The 12,619-nt window shown below is 42.8% G+C and overlaps 1 protein-coding gene across 3 annotated transcripts in view; it reads left to right on the top strand.

The window, feature by feature from the left end:
* Nucleotides 1-12,619, top strand: part of cacna1eb (calcium channel, voltage-dependent, R type, alpha 1E subunit b) — a 225,248-nt gene that overhangs the window by 152,349 nt on the left and 60,280 nt on the right. For 2 of the 3 annotated variants that reach the window (XM_057334281.1, XM_057334280.1), the window contains 5 exons: nt 8,227-8,428; nt 8,653-8,817; nt 8,978-9,088; nt 9,194-9,274; nt 11,452-11,571. In XM_057334281.1, the coding sequence (XP_057190264.1) occupies nt 8,227-8,428; nt 8,653-8,817; nt 8,978-9,088; nt 9,194-9,274; nt 11,452-11,571 (679 nt within the window). The remainder of the gene's footprint in view (nt 1-8,226; nt 8,429-8,652; nt 8,818-8,977; nt 9,089-9,193; nt 9,275-11,451; nt 11,572-12,619) is intronic. The other variant, XM_057334282.1, reaches the window with a different exon arrangement.

The following is a 12,619-nucleotide window of genomic DNA, read 5'->3' as shown; positions in this document are numbered from 1 at the left end:
CGAGGAATGAGCCTCTCCTAAACAGCTAATGACATTCAAATTGTGCTATGAATAACCTCAATATTTACATATATCTTAATATGTAATCTGAGTGTCTCTGAGTGAATAAGTGCCGCGGTTTTGTGTACTTCACATGTGATGCTTGTGGAGTTTTCAGCATCTGCATCTCACTCTATAGGGACGCGAACACATAAACTGCATCTCCAGCGCTGCTCTGAGAGTTACTTCACCAGCCTTTCACCGTTTCTTTTGAGAAAAGCTGCTGTCAAACATGCACTGAAAAGGACTTTTCTAAAGCTTTGGAAACAAAACCAACGGTTCTAAAAAAAAAAAATATTACAGTAAAAAGACCAATATTATGCATTTTGCTTCATTCTTCTCTGCTGGCATTACTAAGCAATGGGGTAAACAGCTGCTGCCTTGATGATGCAAACAAACCACAATTTGGAGCCACATAAAATATTATGAACGCAGTCCAGCTGGGGCATGGGGAGGAGGAAGCGACTGAACAAGGGTTTGGACCAGGCAATCTACCCAAGTATAAAAGCACCCCAACGGTGAAACGTGGGTCAGTCGTGGCCTAATGGTTAGAGAGTTGGACTCGTGACCAGAAGGTTGCTGGTTGCCGGACCAGAAGGTTGCCGGTTCGATTCCCAGGGCCGGCGGGTAACGACTGAGGTGCCCTTGAGCAAGGCACCTTACCCCCACCTGCTCCCCGGGCGCTGCAGTGATAGCTGCCCACTGCTCCGGGTGTATGTGTGGTCATCACCACTTGCTGTGCGTGTGTCTCTGGATGTGTTAAATGCAGAGGTCACATTTCGGGTATGGGTCACCATATCTGACTAATAGGTCACTTTCACTTCACTTTCACTATGACATGAAAAAAAAAGCTATAGTATACTATATTATTATTTATTTTAATAAATTAAAATGAATGTGCTTGTAATATTATACAATAATAGTAATTAAATGTAAACCATTTGCGGTGGCATTTACGCGAACATATAATGTCTGCCAAATTTCAAATGGAAAAGCAAAATCTATTTGCAATTGAATTAACTCTGTTTTACATGTTACTACCCTGCCATATTTAAAGCGCAACAGCAATTCCCCATACGCTATTTCACTTCCTCTGGCGGCGAATAGTAAGCCTGACAAAACTCAAATCAAATCATTTGGTTGCCTCTGATTTGTACAGAAACATGTCAATCAATGGCGGGGGTGGGCTTATGCAATTGTTTGTATCGGAAGGTGACGTCATTCACCATCGCAGTGGTAGCAGTCAGTCAGCGACACTGGTTGTGGCTACAAGGGAGATCCATAATCAAACCATACAAAAGAAAGAAGCAAAATTATACTGTCACTGAAACATACTGTTCAAGGGTCATAAGATCGCAAAATGACTAATACCTCAGTTACCGTGTAGCAGTAATCGATACAATTGATGAACACTATGTAGTGACCATACTAACGAATTTACTCAAAAAAAAATAAAAAAAAAAACTCAGACCCACTAAGGCACTAGACCACGAGGTAACTGGTCCCCCAGAAAGCAGCAGCGTGGCTCAGAGGGCAAATAGTGGAAGGGGAAGACACATTCACTGGCTGCGCTAACCAGACCCATTTTAAGACACAATGGGGTGGTTTCCAGTACTGGGCTTAAGACAAATCTTAGACTAAAATAAATGTTAGATCTGTCTAACTTTAAAACAGTGTGCGCTGGCACATCTTAAAATACATCACTGACATTGTTTTGTCTTAAAATTCACAAAAGTGAAAAAAGTTTTTTGTAAGATATGTTTGCAAAAACTACTCAAATCTTTTAATTTAACGAAGACCTAGCCCTGACTTAATTTAAACCCTGACCGGGAAACAGCCCCGATAAGTATTAAGAATCTCAATTTAAAAACATGCAGTTCGGATTATCTAACTCGGACCGAGCAATTTACCTACCCGATATGATGTAATACCCCACGAGCACAAATCAAAACTTGTACGAGCACTTGTTTTAGCTGGTACTCCGTCTTAAGGCGTGGGTATACTTGACACTACTGTAACGGGTAGACTCGAGAAACAGACAGTTAACAGATGTACGAAACAGATGTATTTATTGAACAGGTATGAGAATAGACAATGGCAGGTGAGTAAAGTTCATTGGACAGACTTGGTTGGCTAAACTGATGATACTGACTGAATGTCTCTACTGCAGGGTAGCGGTGATTCCAGGAGCTGGTTTCAGATGGAGATGCACCAGAGCACGGGCTGGACAGACACAGGAACACACAAGGGAGACTAAAGAGATCGTGGAGGTAGGTGCAGGTATTCAGGTAAGTCCTTATTCCACAAGGGAGACCAGGTGGTGATGGAACTGTAATTCTTGATGAAGCGTCAATAGAAGTTTGCGAACCCAATAAATCTTTGGAGCTCATTGATGGTGGTCAAAATGGGCCAGGATTGGATGGATTCCACCTTCCTCTCGTACATCTGGACTCCTTGAGAGATGAATTTGTAGCTTAGAAACTTGAAATTCGACTGGTGGAAGGTACACTTCTCTGCCTTCAGGTACAGCTGGTGTGCATGGAGCCATTGCAGAAAAGCCCAGAAAACCTCATTCATGTAGCCTTGGAATATGGAGGAGGCATTGACCAGTCCATAGGGCATCACGAGGTATTCATAATGGTCGGTGAGGATGATGAAAGCAGTTTTCCACTCGTCTCCCTTACGTATTTGAATGAGGTTATAGGCGCTTCTGAGGTCCAGCTTGGTGAAGATACGTGCTCCGCACGGGGGGTTGGGAGTGATGGACAGATGTAGCCTTGTTGAAGAGCCTCTTCAATATACTTCTCCATGGCCGTCTGTTCAGGAATGGACAGCAAGTATATTTTCCTTTGGGGCACTGGCTCTGTGTGCAGCTGACCGACTTGAATCTTGATGGTACCCACGTATTAACGAACTTCCAGTTATGGATTGGACTTTGTACCCACTGTCAATAAGTGTTGGAAGAGGCTAATGGAGATGAAGTTGCCGGCAGACCCAGAGTCGAGGATAGCATTGACTACAACAGTAGTGAGCGGTTGTGAAGTAACAGGAGAAGTTGAAACCACACTCACAGCAGGACATGGAGGACGAATGGGACATACAACCCTGCATGCATGTAGCCACTCGAATGGAGAGCTGAATGAAGCGCTTAAGCCCAATGGTGTCATCCTAGGCGGAGGGGTGCAACCACAGAGAGGGCTCGAGTCCTTGCCTGCATGTGGTTAACAGCGAGCGCATGTTCCATCGCCGACGACCGCTAGAGTGCGAAAACTAAGAGCATAATCCTGTATTTACCTTGCTTTAGCTGGTGAAGTTGCTCTCTGACTAAAACAAATCTCCTACCGGGCATCCGAAAACTTCACAGAAATGAGCAACAAAGTTGAGTGGCTGGTCCATTCTGCTGCCACAGCGATTCTTCCCACTGAAACACTCGACTTGGACAGAACACAGAAGATTTTAGCTCTCTCTGTTGGAAACCGACACGGTTGCATCTCTAGGGCGAGCAAACATTGCAAAAGGAATCTGCTGCAATCGTCTGCCGAGCCAGAGTAGGGCCCTGGGTTGACCATGGGACTGGCAGTGTAGACAAGTGCAGAGGAAACGGTGACTGGTGTTGCTTGAGTTGCCGGGGTGAGAAGAATCCACTAGCTCCTGGAAGGGGTCCACAACTGTTTAGCTCATGATGGTATGGTCTGGTCTTCTGTAACGGGAAGTAGACTCGAGACACAAATGAGTAAGAACCAAAAGGGTGTATATATTGAACAGGAATAGAGAATAGACAATGGCAGGTGAGTAAAGTTTAATGGACAGACTTGTATGTGTAAACTGATGATGTCTCTACTGCAGGGTAGCGTTGATTCCAGGAGCTGGTTTTGGATGGAGATGCACCAGAGCACTGGCTGTACAGACATAGGAATACACGAGGGAGACGAAGGAGATTGTGGAGGTAAGTGCTGGCATTCAGGTAAGTAATTCCGCAAAAGACTGAGTCCTTGTTTCACAAGGGAGACCAGACAATGTGACTGTGGTGGCTGCATGCTCTTATAGTGCATCAGTGATAAGTTAGTTTCTACAAAACTACGACTTACATGAGCACCCCTTGCACCCAGTGTGTGGTTACAGACACACAAGTCCTCGTGATGAAGTTAAATGAACGGAAAAGTTTGTTGGTCATACCGCCATCATGTCGACTTAATGGATTAAGACAGCTTTGCTACAAGAGAGTGTGGTGGTGAATGAAGTCCGCAAAGCTTGAGAAGATGAAGATACTAACTGCATCTCAATTCGAAGGCTGCAGCTGCAGAGGTTTATTATTTCAGGTTTTATTTTAGAAATGCAAACAATTACATTTCAAGGTAAGAATGAAACTACAATGATTATTTCATAGAAGAAAAAAGTGTTAATTTTATAATGTTTTTTTATTGAAATGAGACAACCTTGATGACGTATGCGGTTGACAAATGTATCTTACAGAGGACATAGCCTTCGAATTGAGATGCAGCTACTGTTTCGGAATGCACAATCTATTGGGAAGAATGGTCGACCCTTCACGGACTATGCGTGGATGTGCATGTGGACGTATTGTGCTACACCAGCTGATATACAGTACCTCACAGAAGTGAGTACACCTCTCACATTTTAGGTAATATTTTATTATATCTTTTAATGTGACAACACTGAATAAATGACACTTTGTAAAGTAGTGAGTGTACAGCTTGTATAACAGTGTAAATTTGCTGTCCTCTCAAAATAACTCAACACACAGCCATTAATGTCTAAACCAACAAAAGTGAGTACACCCCTAAGTGAAAATGTGGGCCCAAACTGGGCCCAAAGTATCAATATTTTGTGTGGACACCATTATTTTCCAGCACTGCCTTAACCCTCTTGGGCATGGAGTTCACCAGAGCTTCACAGGTTGCCACTGGAGTCCTCTTCCACTTCTCCATGACGACATCGCGGAGCTGGTGGATGTTAGAGACCTTGCGCTCCTCCACCTTCCGTTTGAGGATGCCCCACAGATGCTCAATAGGGTTCAGTGTTTGGGTGTGTTTGGGGTCGTTATCATGTTGGAATACTGCCCTGCGGCCCAGTCTCTGAAGGGAGGGGATCATGCTCTACATCAGTATGTCACAGTACATGTTGGCATTCATGGTTCCCTGAACCAATGAACTGTAGCTCCCCAGTGCCGGCAGCACTCATGCAGCCCCAGACCATGACACGCCCACCACCATGCTTGACTGTAGGCAATTCACACTTGTCTTTGTACTTCTCACCTGGTTGCCGCCACACACGCTCGACACAATCTGAACCAAATAAGTGTATTTGGTCTCATCACCCCACAGGACATGGTTCCAGTAATCCATGTCCTTAGTCTGCTTGTCTTCAGAAAACTGTTTGCGGGCTTTCTTGTGCATCATCTTTAGAAGAGGCTTCCTTCTGGGACGACAGCCATGCAGACCAATTTGATGCAGTGTGCGGCGTATGGTCTGAGCACTGACAGGCTGACCCCCCACCCCTTAAACCTCTGCAGCAATGCTGGCAGCACTCATGCGTCTATTTCCAAAAGACAACCTCTGGATATGACACTGAGCACGTGCACTCAACTTCTTTGGTCGACCATGGCGAGGCCTGTTCCGAGTGGAACCTGTCCTGGTAAACCAATGTACCAGGGCCACCGTCTGCAGCTCAGTTTCAGGGTCTTGGCAATCTTCTTATAGCCTAGGCCATCTTTATGTAGAGCAACAATTCTTTTTTTCAGATCCTCAGAGAGTTCTTTGCTATTAGGTGCCATGTTGAACTTCCAGTGACCAGTATGAGAGAGTGAGAGCGATAACACCAAATTTAACACACCTGCTCCCCATTCACACCTGAGACCTTGTAACACTAACGAATCACTTGACACCGGGGAGGGAAAATTGCTACTGGGCCCAATTTGGACATTTTCACTTAGGGGTGTACTCACTTTTGTTGCCAGCGTTTTAGACATTAATGGCCGTGTGTTGAGTTATTTTGAGGGGACAGCAAATTTACACTGTTATACAAGCTGTACACTCACTACTTTACATTGTAGCAAAGTGTCATTTCTTCAGTGTTGTCACATGAAAAGATATTATCAAATATTTACTAAAATGTGAGGGGTGTACTCACTTCTGTGAGATACTGTATGTCTACATTTGTAAGGGATTGAAATCTAGCTAAAACAAGTAATTTTACTCTAATAAAGTTGATTAGATAAAATTTAACGTAACGTAACGTAACATAACATCATAATGTAATATTAGTGTTAATATAATCCTGGCGTTTTTCGGGGATTAAAATACAGCGGCGGGTACTGCATATGAATCTCAAGTGCCCAGAACTTGTAGTTTGTGTTCATATTCAAGTTTTCTTCTGTTGAGATGTGGTTTTAATATTTGTTTTTTGAAACTAAAGGAAAATTGACTGGCTTGTGCTGTGTCTTTATGGAGAGCTCAATGTAAGCAGCCACTTTCTTGCTTGCCAGCCCCCCTAGTAGGTCATGCGACTGAAAACTGTAGTTTGGTAGTGTTAAAGAGTACATTCCTCGAGATCATAAAAAATACATTTCATGAAGTGTTTAATTTTGCCGTGTTTGAATGTAAGCAATCTGCCAAGTTGTAAATCCGAAGGTGAACGAATAACAAAGTTATTAGCTTATAAAAAAGGTAATCGACTCTGAATCACGCGAACAAGCCATGACCTGTCCGAATCTTTAACCACAATGTACCTACGTCACTAGAAAAATCCCCGCCTACTGACTGCGAAAACTTAACTCTCTCCTCCCCAAACACTGTACTAGCTCGTTCGTGACGTGTGCATCATGTCTAAGAGAAGCTGTGTTCTATGTAGTGAAACTAAGTCAGTCTTATTTTCACTACCAAAGGAAGAACTTCTGAGGAAAAAATGGTTACTATTTATTTTTCAAACGACACCAAAGGAGTATAAACCGAACGTTTTACTTTGCGCGCGTCATTTTACCGAAGATTGCTTCATCAATCTTGGCGCCTTTACTGCAGGATACATTAAACGTCTTTCCTTAAAAGATGTTGCAATACCAACTTTATTTGGACCTGTAAGCTCCACCGAATCACAACCTGTAAGTGTGACTCTTTATTTTTGTCTTTACTTAAAATTAAATTTGTGTGACGTTATCTCATGTCTGTGTTTAGCTAACGTTACCGTTATTTTTGGGGTTGTTACTGTTTGTTTACCTAACGTTAGCTATAAACTCGTTGCGCTAATGTAAGTGTTCAACCATATTAACTCGCAAAGTCTTTATTTCAAGAACTGCGTGGTGTACTATAGTTATAATAACATCTGAAGATACGAACACCGTACACTGTATGCCGTGATAACTAACTGTTACAAGAGAAGTGTCTAAAACAGTCCTTTTTCTTACTGGCATCTGTATAAGGATTAAAGAATGATTCGTCAGACTCGGGCTCGAACTGGTAAGGTAAAATCGACGCCATCTCTCTCTATACACTGTTAATATCCAACCACCTGCAAACCGTAATACAGCAGTAATGATAGGCGGTCCATTTGCGACACATGCTGAACGCGTTTGACCAATCACAGCAGACTAGAGCATTTGACCAATCACAGCAGACTAGACCATCTGACCAATCACAGCAGACTACACTATCTGACCAATCAGATCAGACTACGCTGGCGGAAAGGCGGAGATTACACAGATGAATCGCGGAACGAATCATTTGAGAGTCAGTCAAGAAGTAAGGTAATAAAAACTGCTTATTATTACGAAATAATAGTATTTTTACATCATGTATGTACATAAACTTGTTGTCGGACACTCCATAAACCAAAATAAGCCCTTAAAAATATTGAGGAATGTACTCTTTAAAGCAAGGGGAGAACAGTATAAAAGAGGATAGGATTTTATTTCTATTATATTTCTACGGAAGTGTGAATTACATGGAAGTCAAACAACTCAATTGTATTTTTTACCACAATTCTTTTTTATAGAAAAGAAGAAAAAAAAACGGCATACACAACTGTGTATCTGTATGAACTGACTGGCATAATAAACTATTTTGTTCGCAATTGTCATTTTAGAAACTTAGCTTACATAGCTTTTTGCTAGCAACACAAAGTTTATTCAAAAATGATTCATTATATGTTGGTTCCTTTGCCTGTTTTCTACAGAGTTCTTCAACACTCAGTGGATGTAACTGAAGAAGACCATGGCCCAAGTAGAGGAAACCGCATGGAGATGTCAATTTTCTATGTTGTTTACTTTGTGGTTTTTCCCTTTTTCTTTGTCAACATCTTTGTTGCTCTCATCATCATCACATTCCAGGAGCAGGGCGACAAGATGATGGAGGAATGCAATCTGGAGAAAAATGAGGTCAGTATTTCTGACAAATAGAAATAATGCAGTAGACTACATTCGACATCTTGGCTTTTCTTTCTCTTTTGTTTTAACTGCATATATCTAGCGTTGATTTGCTGCCCTTTTACACTTTCATTTTACTTTTATGCCCCATGATGAAATAAATATGCTGCTTTGTGGACTAATCTGCAGTAGTAACCTGCTCAGTGTTTTGCATCTTTCTTTTTTCACACTTACAGCGGGCTTGCATAGATTTTGTTATTAGTGCCAAGCCTCTAACAAGATACATGCCTCAGAACAGACAGACACTCCAGTACCGATTATGGCACTTTGTGGTGTCACCATCATTCGAGTACACAGTTTTGGTCATGATTGCACTTAACACAGTGGTGCTTATGATGAAGGTAAAACTCCTTAATAGACAATGAGAAATTCTGAAATGTAAAGCTCCTTAATTGTAAGAATGTTCTTTTGATTTTTTATGATTATGGCAATGGACAGCATTTTTGTGACTAATTGATGTTTCTGTATGTATGCCTCAATATTTGATCATTCTGTTTTCAGTACCACTCGGCCCCAGCTACTTATGACACAGTGTTAAAGCACCTCAACACAGCATTCACTGTGCTATTCTCTCTTGAATGCATCTTAAAAATAATGGCTTTTGGGGTTATGGTAAGTATAGCAAGATTGCAATCATGCTAATGAGTGTCCTGCTGAGGAGAAGGCAGCTGAATTGAATAACTTGTTTTCTTTTTTGTCACTCCTGTCATCCCATAGAACTACTTCCGTGACACATGGAACATATTTGATTTTATCACCGTACTTGGCAGCATCACTGAAATTGTTGTAGATTTACAGGTGGGAATATGTAATATCAATTGCTGTTGGGCGGAAATGTCTCAATTCCGACTGTAATCTCTGTTTCCCGATGGAGGAAGCGAGACGTTGTATCAATCTGAAAGTATTTACAGTTTGAATTTGAGAACCTATTATCTCTGATCATAATATAAAAGGCTAGTTAACTTGGTGAATAGAATATCCACACCATTCTCCACATGCCATAAAAGGAATGGCCATTCGCTTAGCTTTTGTTCTGAGGAACCTGGGAAGTACAGTATGTCATAGGCACAGCAGGGGATTGAGCAGAGTTGTGGAATGAGGGACACAACATTTGTTCCCTGCATCAGGGAATGTTCCCATTCTGTCAGTCTCTAAGACAGAAGGTCCTTCATCAGAGGAATCTGCAGGGGTGGGAGGGGACCAAGTCTGTTTGGGCCAATAAGGCACAACTAGCAGGACTTGATGCTCCGCCTCCCTGACCTTGCACAGTACCTTGTGCAGTGAGGCTCATTGGGGGAAGGCGTACTTCCACTTGTCCTGCGGCCAGCTGTGCACGAGAGTATGCGGTTTCTGGGAGACAAACAGGTCCACTTGTGCCTGCCTGTACCGATGCCAAATTAGCTGGACTGCACAGAGTGTAACCTGTCATGTGAGTGCATCGGCTGTCGGTTTCAGGTCCCCCGGGATGTGTGTGATTTACAGAAAATTCACTACCTGCTGACTTCATAGGAGGAGGCGTGGGAGGGCTGTGACATTCGCCATGAGCATATGCCACCTTGATGGTTTATGTATGCCACAGCGTCCATGCTGTCCGTAGAGACCAGCACATGCCTCGAAACCTACCTGAGTGGAAACCCTGCATGCAGGAAGCCTATGTCTGACCAAGGTGTTAGGGAGCGAGCGTGCAGGGGTTTCCTGCCACAGCCATGTTCGACCTCTCCATGTGGCGGTGGTCTGTTGGCATAATGAATCCTTTAGCCTTCCCACTATCGAGGGAAGTCAGTGGGAGAGGCCCTACTGATGAGAATGTGCCAAGAACAGGGCATTTCATAACTTTGTGAGCAAAGTTTCATAACTTTGTGACTTTCGGGAAAAACTTCACCGGGGTGGTGCTCGGCTTAGCGTTGTGCTCCATACCCAGATACCATGCATCCAGCCATGAACATTGGGAAGACAGCGGTGCCGTGCATTACAATACAACAATTGCGGCGGCCTGGGAAAGCATGGCTCAGCATCGGCCTCATCCTGAGCTCAACAAACCGAAGGCAGGAGCTCAGGAGATTTTTCCGAATCTAAAAGTAGCAAATTGCTCTCCGATGCAGCAACAGCGAATTCATGCTCATCACGCTCTGAGAGCATGACTGAGAGCCTGGGTGGGAAGCACTTGTGGTGGCTACTGTTTTCTGGAAAAAAATAGACAGCCGTGACCGCAACACTTTGATCTCCATATTCTCGCAATGAGAACATCCCGGATCAATGAAAGCTGCCTCAGCATGCTGGAGCCCCAAAGTGAACCATGTCTGAAAGACAAATGCAGAGTGTGGAGACAGAATTAAACTTGCTCTCTTAGATACTTTGCTCGCTGCCGAAATGTGCAGGGAAATGTAACTTGCTGAAGAAGGGTCATCTCGTAAATCCAGTAGGTAAACTTCACTGAGGTGGAGAAAATTGCTTAGCTTTCCAGTGACTGAGAACCCAGCTGGGAAGCAAAAAGCTAAATGAATGAAGCAAAAAGCTGAACAAAGGCTGAATGAATGCGCATGTCATCTTACTTTTATACTCGCGCCATGCCATACATCCTTTTATGTTTGCCGGTGGGTTTTGCTAAATTCAACCAAAGAAAAGTATTAAAAAGAGCTTGTCAACTTCGACAACAGCATGTTCAATTATTTAAATGAATAGTCCTGGTTTCTCAGTCAAGACTTAAGCCTAGTCCCAGACTAAAATGAATGTTTGAGCTGTCTCAACTGAAAACAATTTGCACTGACATATCCTTATCTAAGCCCTGCCTGAAGAAGTGCTTTTGGGGATATTTGGTTTTCGCCCAACAGCGGAGTTATGTGTTTTTTCTGTACTAAATATAAAACTAATATGAATATAAACAGTATATTAGAGGTAATATTGTTTAAATCCTCTGTTTGATCACTATTTTTACCCTCATCTCACTTAACCACGAAGTTTATTTTTCTGTACAGTCGTTGAACACCATCAATATGAGTTTCCTGAAACTGTTCAGAGCAGCTAGACTCATTAAGCTGTTGCGGCAAGGCTACACAATACGAATTTTGCTGTGGACATTTGTTCAATCTTTTAAGGTACATTTTTTTTGCACTAAATGCCTAACTACTCATGCAATATCATTTTATTTTACAGTCATATTTGCTTTATTATATGGCTGTAAAAACAATAAATATTCATAAACAATATACAGTATCTCACAGAAGTGAGTACACGTACACCCCTCACATTTTTGTAAATATTTTATGTCTTTTCATGTGACAACACTGAAGAAATGACACTTTGCTACAATGTAAAGTAGTGAGTGTACAGTTTGTATAACAGTGTAAATTTGCTGTCCCCTCAAAATAACTCAACACACAGCCATTAATGTCTAAACCGCTGGCAACAAAAGTGAGTACACCCCTAAGTGAAAATGTCCAAATTGGGCCCAAAGTGTCAATATTTTGTGTGTCACCATTATTTTCCAGCACTGCCTTAACCCTCTTGGGCATGGAGTTCACCAGAGCTTCACAGGTTGCCACTGGAGTCCTCTTCCATGATGACATCACGGAGCTGGTGGATGTTAGAGACCTTGCGCTCCTCCACCTTCCGTTTGAGGATGCCCCACAGATGCTCTATAGGGTTTAGATCTTCACCTTTACCCTCAGCTTCTTTAGCAAGGCAGTGGTCGTCTTGGAGGTGTGTTTGGGGTTGTTATCATGTTGGAATACTGCCCTGTGGCCCAGTCTCCATGAGAGGGGATCATGCTCTGCTTCAGGATGTCACAGTACATGTTGGCATTCATGGTTCCCTCAATGAACTGTAGCTCCCCAGTGCCGGCAGCACTCATGCAGCCCCAGACCATGACACTCCACCACCATGCTTGACTGTAGGCAATTCACACTTGTCTTTGTACTCTTCACCTGTTTATCTTGGTCTCATAAGACCACAGGACATGGTTCCAGTAGTCCATGTCCTTAGTCTGCTTGTCTTTCTTGTGCATCATCTTTAGAAGATGCTTCCTTCTGTGACGACAGCCATGCAGACCATTTTGATGCAGTGTGCAGCAATTTCACTTAGGGGTGTACTCACTTTTCTGTGAGATACTATAGATTCATAACATGCTGTTTAATATTTTTTTCT

The sequence above is a fragment of the Triplophysa rosa genome, linkage group LG5 (assembly GCF_024868665.1).
Source record: "Triplophysa rosa linkage group LG5, Trosa_1v2, whole genome shotgun sequence".
NCBI classification, from domain to species: Eukaryota; Metazoa; Chordata; class Actinopteri; order Cypriniformes; family Nemacheilidae; genus Triplophysa; species Triplophysa rosa.
This window is presented reverse-complemented; position numbering and strand designations above follow the sequence as displayed.